At 58.4% G+C, this 18,529-nt stretch overlaps 7 protein-coding genes across 7 annotated transcripts; 4 read left to right on the top strand and 3 right to left on the bottom strand.

Moving 5' to 3' along the window:
* Positions 1-1,248: 1,248 nt before the first annotated feature.
* Positions 1,249-2,390, top strand: SPBR_07464 (uncharacterized protein; the record flags this gene model as incomplete). Its single annotated transcript, XM_040765718.1, has 2 exons — positions 1,249-1,480; positions 1,546-2,390. The coding sequence occupies 2 exons, from the start codon at positions 1,249-1,251 to the stop codon at positions 2,388-2,390; spliced, it is 1,077 nt and encodes a 358-aa protein (XP_040617309.1).
* Positions 2,391-2,736: 346 nt separating this feature from the next.
* SPBR_06953 (uncharacterized protein) lies at positions 2,737-4,575 on the bottom strand (the record flags this gene model as incomplete). The annotated part of the gene is made up of 1 exon (XM_040765209.1): positions 2,737-4,575. One exon carries the CDS (start codon positions 4,573-4,575, stop codon positions 2,737-2,739), a length of 1,839 nt encoding a protein of 612 aa, XP_040617308.1.
* A 2,655-nt stretch (positions 4,576-7,230) lies between these two features.
* SPBR_07981 (cyclin-dependent kinase regulatory subunit CKS1) lies at positions 7,231-7,644 on the bottom strand (the record flags this gene model as incomplete). The annotated part of the gene is made up of 2 exons (XM_040766232.1): positions 7,231-7,447; positions 7,514-7,644. 2 exons carry the CDS (start codon positions 7,642-7,644, stop codon positions 7,231-7,233), a joined length of 348 nt encoding a protein of 115 aa, XP_040617307.1.
* A 982-nt stretch (positions 7,645-8,626) lies between these two features.
* On the top strand, positions 8,627-11,401 carry SPBR_06589 (bromodomain protein; the record flags this gene model as incomplete). Its single annotated transcript, XM_040764845.1, has 6 exons — positions 8,627-8,695; positions 9,118-9,200; positions 9,270-9,965; positions 10,034-10,298; positions 10,366-10,867; positions 10,935-11,401. The coding sequence occupies 6 exons, from the start codon at positions 8,627-8,629 to the stop codon at positions 11,399-11,401; spliced, it is 2,082 nt and encodes a 693-aa protein (XP_040617306.1).
* A 754-nt stretch (positions 11,402-12,155) lies between these two features.
* SPBR_06903 (peroxin-2) lies at positions 12,156-14,102 on the top strand (the record flags this gene model as incomplete). The annotated part of the gene is made up of 1 exon (XM_040765159.1): positions 12,156-14,102. The coding sequence occupies one exon, from the start codon at positions 12,156-12,158 to the stop codon at positions 14,100-14,102; it is 1,947 nt and encodes a 648-aa protein (XP_040617305.1).
* Positions 14,103-14,857: 755 nt separating this feature from the next.
* Positions 14,858-16,405, bottom strand: SPBR_07141 (ubiquilin; the record flags this gene model as incomplete). The annotated part of the gene is made up of 2 exons (XM_040765395.1): positions 14,858-15,868; positions 15,950-16,405. The coding sequence occupies 2 exons, from the start codon at positions 16,403-16,405 to the stop codon at positions 14,858-14,860; spliced, it is 1,467 nt and encodes a 488-aa protein (XP_040617304.1).
* Positions 16,406-17,549: 1,144 nt separating this feature from the next.
* SPBR_07786 (uncharacterized protein) lies at positions 17,550-18,304 on the top strand (the record flags this gene model as incomplete). Its single annotated transcript, XM_040766040.1, has 3 exons — positions 17,550-17,602; positions 17,679-17,956; positions 17,985-18,304. 3 exons carry the CDS (start codon positions 17,550-17,552, stop codon positions 18,302-18,304), a joined length of 651 nt encoding a protein of 216 aa, XP_040617303.1.
* Between the last annotated feature and the right edge of the window lie 225 nt (positions 18,305-18,529).

Genomic DNA, 18,529 nt, shown 5'->3' with positions numbered 1-18,529 from the left:
CGGTTGTTAAAGACGTCTTGTTTATGGGTTGGCAAAAGCCGCGGAAGGAGGTGAGCGGGCGTCGTCAACCAGCCGTTTTGACGTGCCGGGCAGGCGCGATGGAACGAGAACGTGGACGCCCCGGGTTGGGCAGTTTCCTTCTTGACGGCTTGTTTCGCACCGTTTCTGACTCCTTCCGTTTCGAGCTCCGTCTACTTTCATCGTACCCTGGGCGTGTAAGCGCAAACTCGGCAGGGGCTGGCCTGGCTCCTGGCGTGGGACATCTCGGGCGTTTCTCCGATAAGGCATTCCGTCATTCTGCACGATCCGGCCGTACAAGGCCACAGATTCACTCCCAACGGCAGTTTGAAGACGCGGCTCATGATGCATGCAGCCTCAGCCGCTCCATCGCACTGGTGACTGGTGACTGGTGTCTGGTGTCTGCAGTCTGCATCTTATGGCCATGACAAAACGACAAAATCGCCTCGGCATGAGGCCTGCCAGATTCGCGACAACTGTACGGGTCGAACAGTCCTTGAATGATCAGGATGCATGCAAAAGAAGGACACCGCAGAAGTCCGCAGAACCTGCAAGCGGCCAAGTCCTTACGCGTGTGCATATGCTGTCATACGCAACTGGGCGCAATCTGCCGGCTTTAACCCGAGGCAAGATTAATGCTATAGGCCCATATATCGCATAAGACGAGCCCGTCTAAAAGGAGACGACGATTGGATCGGGATAAGCGGAAACACGCATGGATAAAGGACAATGGCAGGCAATAAAGATGCAGAAATGTCAACTCAGTGCAGATTAACGACAGCAAAGTATGCAGAGTGAAGAGAGTGATGTCTGCACTGCAGCGGACACAGGCAACCCCAGAAAACAGAGTGAACCGAACAGTAATCAAAATATACAGTGCAGGATCGTATCTGTGCGAGGGACGAGCATGACGACCAAGAAAACCATGTTTGCTGTTTCACTGTCCCCTGTTTCTAGAAGCCTTCGGCGAGCCGTCATCAGGGGCCAGGCGCTACAAGTGCCGCTAGTGGGGCCGCTATCCTACTGGCCGCGACGTCACATCCTTGTTTCCTTCACGTGATCGTATCACGGCGACACAAAAGCATCATCGACAATTCGACAACAGACGTTTCAACAAAGCACTGGCGAGTCGTACCATGGTGCCACGGCGATTCGAGATTCGTACACACAGAGGAACGGGTAGGAGGCCGGACTGGCGAGACGGGGCCGCCAGCCTTTCAGCCGCTCACTATGGGGCTCGTTGACTACACGTCGGACGACGAGGACAGCAGCGGTGGTCAAGATGTTCCAGCCAACGCGCTGGACAAGACATCGGCTCTTCCGCCACTGCCTCGCGCCTTCCACGATCTCTATGCCTCCACCGTCCGCACCGCCCCGGCCGACGACCCCAGCCTTCACCAGGGCCGCCAGCGCGCCATTCCCCACGTCGCTGGCCAGTGGCCGAGCCATCTCTACATTGAGTGTAAGGGTGCCCTTTTGCCCTTTTTCGTTTATTCCCTACTGGACATCTCCCATCTAACATGGAAGGGTTCCCCCAACCGCCGGAGCATGCCCATCTGAGCCGGCTGCTGGACATGCTTCGCGCCGCTCTTCAAGGTGCCCTGCAAAGCGGCGGCGGCGACGACGACGACAACGACGACGCCGCGCCTCTGTTCCATTCGTTCCTGACGAGCGACCTGGGCGCGCCGCTGCCACTGCACATCAGCTTGTCGAGGCCGTTTGTTCTCACCACTGCCGAAAAGGCGGCGTTTGTGGCGCGGCTGGAGGCCCGCGTAAAGGCATCCGGCGTCGAGCGCTTCGACGTGGCGTTTGGCGGTCTGGACTGGTTCCGCAGTCCGGACTCGGCCCGGGCCTTTTTGGTCTTGCGAGTCGTCGTCGAGGACAGACGCCGGTCCAGAAACGAACCGCTCGTCAGCCTCCTAGAGCAGTGCAACAAACAGGTGACGGACGTGGGCCAGCCGGCGCTGTACACGAAATCGCCGGCCGTGGCCGGCGACGACAGCGATGTGGACCCTGCGTCGTTCCACATCTCGGTCGCGTGGACGTTGGCGCCCACGACCACACTTGACGCATGGGCGGACGCCACGCAACAAGCGTACGATGACTGGCAGAAACAGCTGAGAGCGGGCAAGGACGAACCGCCGCTCACTTTTGCCGTGGAAAGCATCAAGGCCAAAATTGGCAACGTGGTGACAGACATTCCACTCCGGCCCGCGTCCATGGCAGCATCCGCCTCGACGACGACGATGAAAACGACAACGGACGCGGCCGTGGACCGTCTCCCACGGCGATCAAAACGGTCGCGATCGGATAGCAGCGACGCGCTGCCTGAACGGCGGCGCAACAGCAAGAAGAGCCTCTTTGGATTGTGAGCGCGTTGGACGCTCTCAACGGATTGCTTCAAACTATGTCCGCATTTTGATACCACCAGCATTGGTTGATATGTAAACTCATTTCTACTTGCAACGACGACTCGACTTGCATATGATGTGATACCTCAAAATCGAGCAATGGTAAAACTCCTGTCCTCGAAATCATGCAGACTCCGGGGACTACTATATGTACGGAACCGAGGATGGGACAATATACAAGACGAAAACAGTAACACAAATACAAAATGACACCGGTTCCCATGCAAACCCAAACTACAGAACAAAAAACAAAAACATGTCATGCACAGCGCCGGCGGGCCAAAGGGGCGGTCGCGCGCGGAGCGTCCTACAGCTCGTCGAGGTTCGGCCGCTGAAATTTCCACGTCCGCGGATTCACGGGCAGGCCGATAAAGGCCTGCCATCCCCGCACCACCTCGGACGTGAAGATGTCGAAGAAGGTCTTGGGGAACGAGACCCAGTGGCCGATGACGACGCGGAACGCGCGGTACACGCGGGCCAGCTCCTCGTCAAACATTTCGCGCACCGTGGGCTCCGCCGACATCTTCTCGTCAATCTCGTCGAGCACCTCGTCGGCGCCCTCCTCGACCTTGTACTTCTTGGGCGGCGCGACGACATGGTGCGGCTTGCGGGCGCGGTCGGGGAGAAGGCTGGCGTGCTCGGCGCCCGTCGTCTGGTCCTCTGCCGTGGCCGCGGCGATCGCCGCCTCCTCGTCGGCCGCCACCATGCTGCGGAAATTTTGAATGTTGGCCAGCGAGCTGCTGAGGCGCGCATACGTGTTGAACAGCGACACCAGCTCGGTGCGCTGCAGCTGCGGAATGGCGCCGTCGTTGTCAAACTCAAACAGCACCTTCAGGGCCGTGCCGTAGCCGGCCGTCTGCAGCTTGCCCCACAGCCGGCACTTGTCGCAGCCCACGCAGTCCATCAGCCGGCTCACGTTGCGGAACCGGTTGCGGAAGTCCTCCTTGAGGGACGGGCCCTCGCCGTTCATGAACATGAGCGACTCGTCAAAGATCTGCGGCACGCTCGCCGCCGTTTGCGTGACGGCCAGCACCTTGTCGCGCGTCAGGTTGTCCTGCTCGGGCTCGCCGCTGCAAAAGATGTAGCGCTCGAGGTGCGGGCCCAGCTTGGCCACGGCGCGCGTTAGCAGCGCATAGTTGAAGTACAGGTTGCTGATGCGGTCGGGGAACCGGTGCAGACGGTCGACGTAACAACTGACGTTGGGCGTCCACTCGCCCGTCGTCTGGTTCAAAAAGTCCCAGCACAGGTGTGTGCTGATGGACGCGTGCATGCCCGACATGAGCCGGTAAAAGACGCGCTTCTCGATGCACTCGTCCTCGGCCTCGAACCCCGTCTTGGCCACAAACGGCGTGAACGGCTCGACCTGCCGCTGCTGCTCCAGCACCTGCTGCCGGCCGGCCGCCTCGAGCACGGACCGGAAATCGATGGCGGCCGGGTTCATGGCGGCCTTGTCGCCGGCCGTCTCGAGCTGCGCCGAGTGCGGGAACGAGCTCTTTTGGAAGCAGTTTTCGCGGTAGATGGCCTCCCACACCTGCTTGGCGCCGTCGCCCGCGTAGCCCGTGAAGCGCTCCGGGTTCTGCACGAGGCTCACATAGTCCCCCTTGGACGCCGCGCTCTCGTCCTCCGGCACACAGTAGTCGCGGTCGTCGCACTCGTCGTCGTACTCGACCACACAGCTCTCGCCGACGTTTTCGCCGAGGCGGCCCTGCAGTGGCCGCCGCGGCCGCTCGCGCTGCGTCGACTTGCCCGGGTGCTCTGCGGAGGGCCCTTGCAGCTTGCCGAGCTCGCTGGCGCGCCAGACTTTGGGGATGTCGTCTTCATTTTCGAGCGTCTGCACGGCACAGGCAATGTTGCCGCACATGCCGTTCTCATCGTCCCAGAACGGACATTTTTTGTGGAAGAGGTTGACGCGGTAGTGGCTAAAGAAGTCGGTCGTCTGCGTCAGGTCGGTGACGGCGGGGCTCAGGCGGCTGTTGAGCTTCTCGAGGGTCGAGTAGGAGGCACATGCGTCGGACACAATGGCCTTGGGCGAGATCTGGTAGTAGGAACGGTTAGAGACGATGAAGCGGAGGTCGGCCTCGGCGGCAGAGGCCACGTCGACCGCGGTCAGGAGGAGAAGGCCGAAAAGGCCGCAAAGCGGCGCCATGAAGAAGGCAACAATGAACAATGGGCAGAGGGGCTAAACAAAGTAACAAGCAGAGAAGGGTGATCTGCGGCATACCAAGCAGGCATCTGCATCGTGTGGGCTCTTGCACTGACCCAGCGGGCTCCAGAGTGCAAAGATGCTGAGAAAGAACAGCTTGGAAGCTGGTTTCATGGCGTCCCGGATCGAAGCGTCTCCCAAGGCGAGGGAGACGAAGGTGGGCGGTCGGGAGAAGAAATAGAGACGGGGGTCTATATTCCGTGGAGTGTGCAGAGTGTGTAGAGTGTGTTGACACAGCTGACCGCAGACACAAAACTCTATTTTAATATATGTGTCCGGTGGCAATCGGCAGTGGCAGGAGCGCACGTTGTGTGTTGGGGAAGGCGCGGGTCGGTAGAATCAAAGCAGTAACTGGCATGGACGTCGGGAAGGAGCGAACTGAGGATGAAAGACGCTGTCGCAAAGCGCAGGAAGGAAGGAATGGCCGGCGTAGCGATTGCAGGGTCGCAGGGTCTGAAACAGCGAGGCAGCCAGCGCAGAAAGCCGTAGAGCGCTTGTGTTGGGGCGAGAGACGGGCAGCGGTGCTGTAACTCGCTGTCCGTAGAAATAAAGGGTGTCTGCTTCGTCCGGTGTTTAATATCGAGCGTAATTAACCGGTTGGAGAGACTCTGTATGAAGCGTGCTGGCGTGGAAGAGGCGGGCGATGATGTCGGTCTTGTTCTTCTCGAGTATCGAGATTCAGGCCCGTTTTAGGTCGCTTTGGCTCGTCAAAGTACGTACCTTCAACCAACGGTGGCGCTGTTCTACAACAGACAGGAACATGTGGTCGAAGTGGTTCTAGCTCGGACACTTTTTTTAGCTTCAAATTCTGAGAGGCCACCTTTACACTCGAGACAAATGGGGCGAAAACATGCAGCCAGCGCCGATCAGCAGTGGAATTGCAGGGTAGTGAAGACAGATGTCTGCAGGACAAAGGAAGCTCGAAACCCCGAAAAAGTGAAGTTTATTAAACAGCACGAAGCGGCCGCATTTAGATTTCAAATACGGAAAGAGACACATGTCTTTTTGCCCGCCGTCCCTGTCTCTCCCCATCCTCCATTCGCACCTGCCTCGCTTGTATGACTCGCTGCAGAGAGTGGAGCAACAGCCATCGATTGCGGCGCAAAACATGCGATACGTCGACCGGTGCTGCCTCAAGAGATTATGTCATCCGATCTGCATGCTTGAACACCAGCAGATGCACCGGCCCACGTCGGCTGGTTTGGCCCATTTCGGCGGACGATCGAAGCCACGATGCTTGAGGAACATGCAATTATATCTACATGTCGACTGGTCGACGAGGATGGAAAGGGTGGTGGCAGTGGCCAGATTTCCGTTGAAAAGTCCAGTTTCCAAAGGGATGCACCCCCTTTGCAGTGAGCGGCTAAATGGACCAGATCTACGACGCGCGGAGGACAAACATACTCCGTATGGCGCTTACTTTGGTGTTGGTGGCCGCCGGAGCGCTCGGTTGGTGCAAAGGCTAATGCGCGGGACTCATCAGACCACCAAATCCGTGCGTGGCACATCGAAGGAACTGTGCAAATACGAGGCCTCAGCCACGCTGACAAAAGAAAGAAGCGTACGAGAACATGAGAATACGAAGAAACAACGGGTCGAATTAAGAAAGCAATCCCCCAAACGAGCACTGCAATCTATTCATAAAAATCATTTCGATTGTACAATATCAACACTCCATAAAATAGGACCAAGAGGCACGATCGCAGCAAAGCACATTTCGCCAATATAATCATACACCCCGAGCCGACCAGCAAACGAGACGGGCGCCTCAATAAGGACGCCAGAACCTCGACAACGGCAGGCCGCATAGCATCCATACCCCAGTGGCATCGCCTTGCTGACATCGCGAGCATCAGTCCACGACAGGAGGACAGTTCGTCAGGAAGATGTAACAGCGTAACCTGCGCCTCTCCGAAAAGACCCAGCCAACGCACGCGTTCTACCTGCAATCCTGCCAACGACCCGGGAACCTGTACAGTAACAACCACACTGTAGAGCCGCAGATGAGCCCAGGCGGAAGGCAGGGCACAGTATGCCGAAACCAGAAAGCAAGACTGAAAGACCGAAAGACCGAAAGACCATGCAAAGGAAAGCATCAAAGAAACTCCAAATTGAGATGAGACATTGCCGAATCGTGTGTGTCGACAACAGAGGGGTGTCGCGAAAAGGGACCAGTCGGAATCACAAGTAGAGGCGGCCGCTGTCCCTCTGCGCCGGTCGTCGTTTGCTCGTCGCTGTCATCGTCAACGTCGTTATCGTATGCAATCAAACTCCAGCGCCGCAGATGGCAACAATCATGGACATGCGTGCACCGCCACAGACACGAAAATCACCACCACCGCCATCAGTAAGAAGAGCTCAATTTGCCGGGGGCTGGTAGTTGATCGGTCTCCTAACATACGGGACAAGATTAGCTTCCTGTGTGTCGTGGCGTCGCAGCCCTAGGTGTGCGTAGAAATGGATACGCAGCCTGCTTTGTTGAAAGGCGGTAGCAAAAGCAATGGACTCACTTGAAGAGAAGAATGTGTGGCTCCGGCTCGTGCACCTCGTAATGCTCCCATCCTAGACTCTACACAAGGTCAGGAACGTCAGTACGACCTATTTATGGAAAACAATAACGTAGCCAGCGCTTCGCTCCTCCGCTTCCTCCACCTGGTTGGATGGCCGTACCTGTGTGATCCCCATAGACCGCCACTCGTCCTCCCAAAGCAGCTTCATGGTCTTTTTGCTCTCGTCGAGGTACTGGTCAGGGATGAGCTTGAGCATCTGCTTGGGCAGAAGCACGTGCCGGTATTCGTACTGGTCGTCTGAGTATCTGCGCAGCAAAGTCAGACAAATGTGAAGGTCATTACAAAAGCGAACATCCTGGGGGCGAACACACCTCTGCGAGTAGTGGATGTTGTCGAGATAGGGCTCGAGAACCTTGCGTTCGGCGTCGGATAAAGGAATGGCACGTGTGTTTCGGCGACTCGGGTCGATGCCCAGCGTCCGCATCTCCTGGAGGGACGACATGGTGGCGCGTGAGGATGTGTTGGGCTGGAAGGCGGTTGCGGGGAGAGGAAGAAGAAAGGGCGGCAAATGACCGTTTCGTCGAGAGAAAAGCGCGTCGTGTAGCAGTCACAAAGTCGAGCGGTCGTCGACGCCAACGATTCCAACGCGTCGCAAGTTGAATGCGGTCTTTGGGTCGTTGGTAGAAGCGAGACGAAAGAGGCTCTGGTCGGCGACGCGTCTTCGTAAAGGCCAATGCCGAAAAGAGAGAAATACCCGCAGGGAATCTGAAGGTTTGGACAGTATTGTTGAAAAGAAAAGCAATGCGAGGTCAAGGTGAGGAAAACGGGAGCAGGGGGAAGAAAAAAACGGTGAAGAAATAGAGGGGCAAAAATTACAATGGGGGGAGATCTGAAGAGGAATGATGGGTCACTTTGGCGTAGGCAGGCGGCATCGGGGAAAGGCTCCAAAGTAAACAAACCGAAAAAGCTCTGGCCACGCAGAGGGTTGAACGACGCGGAGGCGGCCGTGGGCGGAGCGAAATTTGGTCACGTGCAGCGCGTCCCAGGCCTCTACCGTGCGCCAATACAGTGTCGCATTGAAAATACGGTGCACCCTCGACTGTGTCCTCTTTCCGGCCAAGCGACGCATTTCCCCCTCTCCGCCCCAAAGAAAACGCGTCCACCCCTTCTTTCGCAGAAAGCAGTCCAGGGCCAAACGACAAGGCGACAAAAAAAAGAACAGAGCTCGACCCAGCAGCATCGCGACTTGTTCGACAAAGATCGCTCTGCCACGCACTGGGCGTCCGACGACCACCTTTTGCACCGAAAGAATTGTATTTCTACCGCCCATTCGCCGTTTCCAGCCGCCGAGTTTTGCTCCGAAAAAAAAGCCAAATTATTCCATTTTGCATCGATAATTCGCGCCCTTGTTTGCATCGAATTACGCATCGCGTCACGGCACTTGCACGTCCCTCCATCGTTAGTGCAGACCGTTTCAAGTCGCAATGGAGAAGCGCAAGTCAACCGGCGCGGACGGCGGAGACGTTCGCGCCTCGAAGCGGTTAAAAGTTGTGGTAGGTGTTTTCCAGGGGGTGGGGGGCGTGGGATTGTTTTCCATTGCGCGAGGATGTTGCCAAAAGGAGGAGCGAAGAAAAGCATCAGCGAGACTATTTTATGTCACTGCAGCACGGGGCATGGCATTGAGCGTCCGTTGTTGCGGTGCTGGCAATTGGCGATGCTGCGCGTGTCGCAACAAGTTGGCGTGGAGTAGCTCGAAATCGAGAGCTATGCGACAGCTCCAGCTGCATGTCCAACGAACCCCGGACTGGCTTGCGGCGGCATACGTGGAATAGACCAGCGCCTCCGATCGCCGCCTCGCATACTGGCCGCACATTCCCGTTCCACGCTCAGCTCCGGCCAGAAACCGCACATTTCGGTGCATTTGCATCACATTTCTTTTTTGTTTGCGACATTGCATGCTGACTCTCGTTGCCAGGACAAAACCACCGAGACGGCAAAATCCACCACCAAGACCGGCCTCGAATTTCTCGACCTCATCCGGAAAACAAGTGACAAGAAGTAGGCCATAGTCCAGGGAGCATACTCGTATGTCGTGTCGACAACTGATCGTATACTAATTCTTCCCAGCGGCCGCCGGATAGCAGAATACTTTGAGACGCTGCCCCCGCGGCGCGGCAACGATGCATACTACAAAGCGATCCGCATGCCTATCTCGCTGCAGGACGTGGAGGCGAAACTCAAGGACGGCCACTTCAAGAGCCTGTCCGAGCTCGAGTCGTACATCAAACGCATGGTGCTCAATGTGCGCGAGTTCTACCCCAAGGGCTCGCAGCAGGTCGACGACTCGGAGCGCGTGCGCAAGGCCACGAGCAATTTCATGGTCAAGCACAACCCGGCCTACAAGCTGAACCAGGGCTACACGGCGGTGCCAACGCCGATTCCCGACGAGGACGAGGACGAGGACGAGGACGAGGGCGCAGACGGCGAGGGCGACGAAGACGCAGACGGCGAGGGCGACGAAGACGCAGACGGCGACGACGATGCCAAAGGCGAGGACGACGAGGGGGCAGCGGAGGAGGAGGCAGGAGACAACGAAGAGGAGGACGAGGACGAAGACAATGTCGGCACACCAGCACGGCGAAAGAGCTCTTCCGCCAAGAGCATGCGCGGCACGCCTCTCCGGGTCGTGCGAAAGACAGACCGTACAGTGACGCCGAGCCTGAAGCAGGACCACGACTTTGACGGCGTGCCCTACAAGGGGCTCTCGTTCCAGGAGGCACAGGAGAAGATTGTGGAGGAGATCATCCGGCGACCAGACGAAGAGTGAGTGCACGGTGGTCGGGGTAGTCCAACTGATGATCTCGCTTTGAGCACTGTCCTAACACAAACAGGGACCCGAGCTACGGCTATTTTGAGCCGTTCTTCAACCTGCCACCACGCACGCTCAAGGACTACTTCCAGGTTATCAAGGATCCGCTGTCGATCAAGAAGCTGCAGAAGCTCGTCAAGGGCATCCGCAGCCGGACAGACCGGTCGGGCGTGAGCGAGTACAAGAGCTGGGCCGCGTTTGAAGAGAAGGCCAGTCTGCTGTGGGAGAACGCCTACTACTACAACGAGGACGGAAGCCCGATTGCCAACATGGCCAAGGAGCTCGAGGTACGTCATTGGCCCTTGTTGTTGTAGGAGTACGCGCCGGACGCTGTGTAGCAGCTGACACGTCTAGAAAATGTTCCGCGACGAGCTGAGACAGGCCAAAGAGGTGGTGCAGGAGCCGCCGCAGCCCAAGATCAAGATCAAGTCGGCCGCGGTCTCCACGCCGGCAAGCTCCAAGAAGATTACGATCCACGTTGCCAACACGCGTGGCAGTTCCGCCGACTCGCCCAGTGGCAAACCAGCCGCGTCTGTGTCCTCGGACGCACAGACGGGACGGGCGGCAGCGACGCCGTCTGCTTTGGACAAGACGCGTGGCCTGTCCAAGGCTTCGCCGAGCCCGGCGACGTCTGCCGTGGCCGTGAACGGTGCCAAGCGCGAATCCTCGTCGCGCGCGTCGCCGGCGCTGTCCCAGCGGCCAAACGGCGCTGTGGCCAACGGGTCACCCGCTCTGGCCAATGGGACACCTGCAGGCGAGTCGACGGCCACGAACGGCGTGGCAGCAGCACCAAAGCCACCGAGCGTCCCGGCACGGCCAGTCTACGAAACCTCCAGGTTCCGCGAAGCCAACCGAGGTATGTTTCCACCGGCAGCCAGTGAGCCATATTGTTCGTGACCAGTGATACTAAAAACTGCATTCAGAGCCCCTCTTGGCAAACCTGACCATCCAGACACACGCGGCGCTCAACAGCGGCGACCGCCGGTTCGAGATCCAGCTGCCACCACACCCGAAGCTGACGCAGCGGTCCGTGACCCTCAACATCCCGCCGGGCCAGTGGCGTCAGCAGCTGTTTGTGTCGCTCAACCCGACCCTGCAATCGCAACAGCGGACCTACAAGATGTTTGTCATTTCCAACGGCGCCACGCTTGGTCCGTCGCCGTCGCCGTCGCCGTCGCCGTCAACAGCCTCCCAGGGCCCCGGCTCACTGCCTGGCGCCACCCCCCGACCCGACGACAACGCCAAGCTCTACGACGTCAACCTGCACCCGGGCGTCAACGTGGTGCAGGTGCAGGTCATTGCTGGCCTCGCCAAGGGTCAGAAACTGCCCAGCGGCGCCGACGCCGAGCTCGAAAAGGTGACCATCTTTGCCAATTTGATGAAGTACTAGGGCCCTACATATTTGTCGCCTTAGTTGGACCGTGTTCGTGCGAACTGCCCACTGAAGTATTGGCTTCAGTCGAGTGGTTGTTGTGGTCCATTTTGACTCGCATGATCCATGTTTTGTCGTCTCGATTTTGGGTTTGGCGATGTCTTTGCAAGCTGCTATGGTATTTTGGCTTTGGGCGCCCAGTTTCAGCCTTTCCTGGCATTTGGGTTTTGCTGCAAAAGGATACGGCGTTATTCTGGCAGACAGCTTTTGTCGAGCAGTGTTTACTTTATTTTTATTTTTTTGATATTTTGGTATTTGTACTGGTACAATTGGTGTTTTCGTGGCGGCTGGTATGGCATTCATTGTACAATATGAATCCATTTGGAGTATGGAAGTGGTTTGTGGATGTGACGTCGAATACCGAAAAGTAAGAAAGGCAGCGCGATCGCCGTAGTGGACCACCTACGCTAAGCTGGAGCATTCGCTAGCCCTCTGTAGCGGACCAGTGCTGGCAGGCGCTGGCACGCGGGACCGAACCTCGGCTCTTTCCCAACGCGCACCTGCCTCTGAAAGCCCCCAAAAGCTGGGGGTCATGCGTAATCCGCGCCTTCCCCGGTTTTGCTTTTGGCGCCTTCCTTGCAAACATAGCTGAGCTGCACCGACGCCATTGCATTCCTCCTTCCTTTTTTGTTCACTCTTATTTCGACACGAACATCGCCATCCCCTTTTCTTTCACGTTGTCCTCCTCCCTCACGACATCCATGCGGACCTCATGACCGACCGAATACCACCACCGCCCCCACCGCAAACAGCGGCCGCGGTCGCCGCTGCCAATGCATCTGTCGCACCCACCTTTGCCGAGGCGCAACGCCGGCTCGCCGCCCGTCGAAGCGAACGCGCGGCCGCTGAGGCGGCACACCGCGCACAAGTCGCCGCCACAGCTGCCGCCCAGCGGGAAGCATCTGCGGCGGCCCTGCGTGCACGGCTCGATGCTGGTGGGCCGCTCACCTCATCCTCGTCGCCCCTCGTCCGTCGGCTCGGCGGCACGGCGCTCGTCGCCTGGGACGGTGGCAGCCGCGCGGCATCGACCATCAGCTCTACACTACACGGCGGCAGCGACTCGCGGAGGATTGATGTCGCCGGCACCAGCGGGCAGCGCCCCGCATTCCGCGTCAGCCAGGTTGATGCCGAGCTGCTCGACGAGGAGCTGCTGGACCTGCTGCGCGGCCAGGTCGCCGATGCGCTGAAATACATCCGCGGCGGCACCCTGCAAGACGACTGGCAGCCCGAGATCATGCTTCTGCTGCGAGCCGCGCTTTTCAAGCTGTCCGTGTGGGACCACGACGCGACGTACGGGGCAGCGCTGCAGAACCTGCGCTACGCCGACGCACGCGCAACCCGTGGCACGCGCGGCGCCATTGCCGCCGCGGTGCCTGTCCCGCCGTCGAAATGGCAAAAGGCTGCGTACGGTCTCGTGACGGTCGGCGGGCGCTATGCATGGACCAAGTGGGAGGACTGGCTGCGGGACCACAACGAGGAGGCAGACGAGGGCTTCGGCTACGATCTTGGAGACAGCAGCACCAACGACAGCAGCAGCAGCAGCAGCTCCGACATCCTATCTTTCCTACGCGGCCGGTTACGTCTCTCCTTGTCGCCAGAGAGAATAAGGCGTCTGGCACGCGTCACGTCCGTCGCCTCCGACCTCTACGCGGGCGCCGCGTTCGTCTCCTTCCTCGTCTTCTTGCGCTACGGCCGCTATCGCACGCTGCTCGACCGCATCCTGCGCATGCGTCTTGTGCCGCCCACGAGCCAGGTCAGCCGCGAAGTGTCGTTTGAGTACCTCAACCGTCAGCTCGTCTGGCACGCCTTCACCGAATTTCTGCTGTTCCTGCTGCCGCTCGTCGGCATCAACCGCTGGCGCCGCTGGCTCACCCGCACCTGGCGCAAGACCAAAAGTGCCGTCGCCAAGGCCACGACAGTCGTCAAAGGACAGGCGGGCGAGGACGAAGACGGTGCGGGTGCGGGTGCGGGTAGCACAGAGAAAACTGGCGAGTACGCCTTTTTGCCTGAGCGCACGTGCGCCATCTGCTACCAGGACCAAAACGCCGCCACCTCCGAAGCCGACATCATGGCCGCCGCCGCTGCCTCGAGCGGCGTCATTGGCTCGGCGGAAACCGACATCACCAACCCCTACGAGGCGGTCCCCTGCGGCTGTGTCTACTGCTATGTGTCCCTGGCGACGCGCATCGAGCGCGAAGAGGGCGACGGCTGGACGTGCCTGCGGTGCGGTGCACTCGTCACCGCCTGCCGGCCCTGGAATGGTGACGTGCTGGAGCCGGCGTCCAGACTGGCTTCGGCGGGCGGTGGTGCAGCGACGGCCGACGCCCGGCCTTCGTCGTCGTCGACAAGCTTACCCGGCTCGCCGTCATACACGCAAAAGACGGTCGGTTTTGCTGATGACGTCAAGGGTGAGGATGAGGATGATGACGACGACGACGACGTCGCCGTTGAGGACGACGAATCCTCAAACGACGAGATCCAGATCGGCGAGGCTGAGGACGACGAAGATGACCAAGTCGAAGACGATGCGGAGGAAGACGATGCGGAGGAAGACGACGGCGAGGAAAGCGCCGACGTCACGGACGCCGAGTCCGAGGCCTACGAGGAGGACGAGGACAGCGTCGAGGGTGAGCTCGGTGACGACCTTGAGGAGGCGTGATCCTAGTCTAGTTATTTGCCACTTTGTTGATTGTTTCGGTCACTTGTAGATATACATGTATTGCATGGGCTGGCGAGAGAGACTGTTTCTTATGTGTTTAGGAGGTGGGTTACATATCCTGTTGCCTCGACCGGCGTCTGGTGGGAGGCATCAGCGGAGCGAGGTGTACGATACAATATAGATCTTTGTAATATATATTTTAAAAAAATAAGTATTTTGACAGCTTGTGAAAATTAAGGGTTTACTTTGCATACCAGCACGAATATCTCAAAAAGAATATTGGTATTTCCTTAAATATGATAACATCGAAAACAAACTTTTTCAAGTTTCTTTTCTATTTCCCCCCCCCCAATTTTCCAAAACATTACTGAAAAGAAATTATATTCTATTTCCACAAGCTTGAATCTAATATCATGACGGTCAAAATATCGTTCACGAGAACAGAGTTTCAAAGCTGAACAGAGAATGTGCTGTGATAATATTATAAATCAGGATCATGGCTGAGCCATAATCGACCAAAACAAGCAACGCAAAAAAAAAAAAAACGACAAAAGTAAAACAAAAAAACATGCGTTTGTGCCACCCTCTCATGATGTTGGTAAGATACATGCAATGTAATTCAGCCGCCCGTGAGTTCATTCTAATCACCATCGCCGCCTTGCCACTCCCTTACAAGGGTATGTAGCATTCGTTTGTTCAGTCGCTGCTGTCGTCGTCGTCTGTCGTCGTCGTCCCTCGACCATGTCCTCACTTCCTCAGTTCCCCAGAAGGTGCGCCAGGGCACCTTCTACACTGCCGCCGCTACGCCGCAAAGCCGCCACGTTCTGGTCAAAGTCATAGAAGCCCATCTCATTAAGCTGCCGCAGCTGGCTGGCGTACCGCTCCTCGGGACTGCGGGTGTCCTGCGCGGGCGCAGAAAATGCAGCAAAGGGGTTGAAGCCCGCGCCGCCTGCCGCACCGCCAGCACCGCCAGCACCACTGCCAGAACCAGCAGCACCGCCCAGGCCGTTGAGCATTTGCATAGCCTGCTGCATCTGCTCGGGGCTGATCTGGGGCATCCCGGCACCACCGGCGCCGCCGAACAAAGAGGCAAAGGGGTTGGCGGCCGCATTGGCACCAGCACCGGTACCGGCGGAACCGTCACCGGTGCCCGTACCAGTAGCACGAGTGGCGTCACCACCCTCACCAGCCGCTGTATTTGCGCCTGCTGTGTCCGAGCCTGTGCCAGCTGTCGCACCGGGTGTCGCGCCCGCACCGGCGGCACCAAACCCGGGAGGGAAGAACGCCGCAAACGGGTTGGTCGCCGTGTCGCCGCCTGCGCCGCCACCGGTACCGCCTGCGCCGGGGAAGCCAAACATGAACGGGTTGAAGCCGCCAAAGGGGTTGTTTGCTGCAGCACCAGCACCACCAGCACCACCAGCGCCACCAGCGCCCGCACCAGCGGCACCTCCGGAGGGCGTCGAAGCGGCGTCGGCGGGTGTGTTGTCCGTTGCGCCCGGTGCAGGGAAGGCGTTGGCGGCACGGGCACCACTGCCCATGGCGGCGCGCATGCGGCTCATAGACCGCATGGTCTCCGGGTCGGTGATCATGCTGCGGAACATGGGGGACGAGAAGATCTCACGGGCGTTGGGGATGTTTCGAAAGGCGGGGTTGCTCTGGATGAGGTAGTCGATAAAGGCAGGGTTGCTGAGGGCTTCGTTCATGCTCTGGGCCACGGCAGGGTTGTTCAACATCTCGGCCATTTGCTCCTCGGAGGCAAAGTTCATCTACACTGTTAGACAGGGAAATAGAAAAAAAAAAAAAAAAAAACACGTAAAAACTTGACAGGCGCATCGGTAAAAACTCACTCCACCGTCAGGGCCAAAGAGGTCCTGGCTGGGCAGGTTGGCGTGGCCGGCAAAGCGCGCGCCGGTGAGGCCGGCCAGTAGGTCGTTTGCCGGCGTGCCGGCGGCCATGTTCGTGGGCACGGCGGGAGGTGGTGCCGAGGACCGGGAGCCCGCACCAGCACCAGCAGCTGCAGATCCGGCGGGTGGGTGATTGCTGGCGGCGCTCTTGACCAGGTGCAGGGTGTTGCCGGTCTTGATCTTGTACGAGCCGAGAGTGTCGTCGTTCTTCATGACGCGGCCCGAGTAGATGAGCCTTTGGCGCTCGACAGGGATGTTCTCATACTCTTCCGTGGCGAGCTTGGCCTTGAGGTCGAGCACGGTGGCAGACTCTGCCATGGTGATGCTGTGCAGGCCATCGCCTGAGGTCTTGACCTTGAAGCTGACTTGGGGATCGGATGATCCCTCGGTGTCGGCCATGGTGTGTGTGTGTGTGTTTGCGGGAGGGGCGGGGTAGGCGGATGCCGAGGGAAACGTGGTGAACGAGGTGAAAGAGACTGCCGGATGTAGATATGCTGCTGTCCGACCTAAGCTGCAAATGGTTGCAGAGGAAACGAAGCCTGAAGAGAGAAGTGAAGGATGAAGGTCCAAAAGTAAGGTACGAGGAGGATCGGCCGGACCGTGGTTGGCTGCGTGGGCTGGCTGCGGGGTTGGCGTCCAGTGGTCGGCCAGGATACAACGGCGACAGCGAATTTGTACGGCCGCGACGAGAGTTCGCCAGGAGCGAGAAGAGAGGCGTCTGGGGGGCGAAGCAAAAAGAAGACGGGGGAAACGTGTTCAATGGCGAGACGAGGATGTTAAGTCGCAGTAGCAAAGGGAAGGAAGACGTGCGGTCGGTGAATAGTAGAAGGCAGGAGGCTGGAGCAGCTTGTTCTGGCAAGCGCGGATTTGGGGGGGACCGACAAGGGGCGGGGAAGGACCCAGCGAGGAAGGCGGCAGGCGGGTACGTACGAGGCCTTGCTGTGACGAATTTGTTGGGCCAACAAGAGCAGGAACGCCAAGCGGGTGTATGGAGGAAAGAAGCCCGGCGAATTGGGTGGAAGCAGGCAAAGCGCCATTGCCATCAAGCACGCATCTAGTGCAGAGAGGCGAACAGATGTATTCGGGAAGGTGCCACCAGTCTCTAGCGCCTTTTCGGTGGAGGTTGAAGGCGACGGCGAGGCAGGTGCAAGTGGTCCAGTCCCCTGGACCCGGCGGCATTACAATTGGCTAGCCCTGAGCCCGCTGTAAATGTCCCCGGGGTCTGGCTATCAAGTGCTGCTATGTCTCTGCTTCTCCACACTTTTCCAACTCCCAGCCAACCGAACAAAAGACGATATGCATTTGTTTGTGTGAGAACTGCAACGCAGTGCGGTATCTTATCGAGTCCGAGTCTGGCCCGGCATGCACACACATGCGGTGCGCCGCGGTTGGGGTTCGAAGCCGTCCACGTCACGGACAAGTTGCAAAATCGTCCGCCGAGTTTGGTATATGCAGCGATCGACGCGTTCAGGTCAGTGACATCGCATCTCATGATCGTGGACCTGTGAGGGCATGGCATGCGTTCTGGCCAGCATCAACGACAATGCCAGCGATTCCATTTGTCGGCCTCCATGACAACATGGCGTTCTCGAAGGGGTATCGACGGGCCTGGTGTTGCTGCCCATAATCCTGCCATCCGCTGAGTTGCGTCGATACCACGTAACGGTGGTAGGTATGGAGCGCCACTGTACGGCAGCGTCGGTGATCTGGTCGACAGGGCGGCGCATCTGCTTTTGCTGAATTGCATGAGCACATTGCCTGTGTTTCTGAACGAGGCCACGGTGGACCACATCATCGTGCATGTGCTGTTGGCACTGGCCTTTCATTACTCGCCCGCAACAAAGCCGGCTGGTCGCATGCGAGCGACACCATGCTATCATTCAGTGCCATGGAGCTTGCAGGTCGAGTATGTCGCGGGCGTCGATGCCGGTTACCGCCACTTTGACCACAGTACGATAGCGGTGCGGACGGCGGCGAGGTGCTGGTCCCTTTGGTTTTGGCCTGAGCGACACCTCGGCTTCCTTTGTCGACGCACCAATCGACGGGGCATTCACACCCGAGGCAACCGAATCAGAAGTCGTGGCAGTGTCAGCGACGGTGACCAACTCAAGCTCCGCTGCTGGCTCCGAGACCGTCCAGGTGGACCGCGTACCGCCGGCCGAAGGTGTTGTAACCAGACGTTCGCTTAAGGCTCTCGTCTCGTCTGAGCAGCTGCACCTGCAGCCCGGGCAGCCGAAGTACGCGCAGCTGACGTTTGCGTGCGATGATGCCGCCTACTGGATCGAGGGCAAGGCATAGCATATTGATGGCGACAAGAACAGAGTGACGGTGGCAATGACTTCGCGATGTGAGCACAACGCTCGAGCTAGACAGCAAGGAGGCATTTGAGTTCGATGGTTGACATCGTGGGAAGTAGATACTTCGGTGCAGCAGCTGGGACTTTCATATGGATTCTCGTAAATTGACAAGTCCAGTTCAAGTTGACATCGATCTTTACAATTCTTCTGCCTCCAAAATAAAGGG

This window comes from Sporothrix brasiliensis, assembly GCF_000820605.1.
Source record: "Sporothrix brasiliensis 5110 chromosome Unknown Cont20, whole genome shotgun sequence".
NCBI lineage: Eukaryota > Fungi > Ascomycota > Sordariomycetes > Ophiostomatales > Ophiostomataceae > Sporothrix > Sporothrix brasiliensis.
The sequence above is the reverse complement of the archived record's forward strand: the minus strand, read 5'-3'. Positions and strand labels throughout refer to the sequence as shown.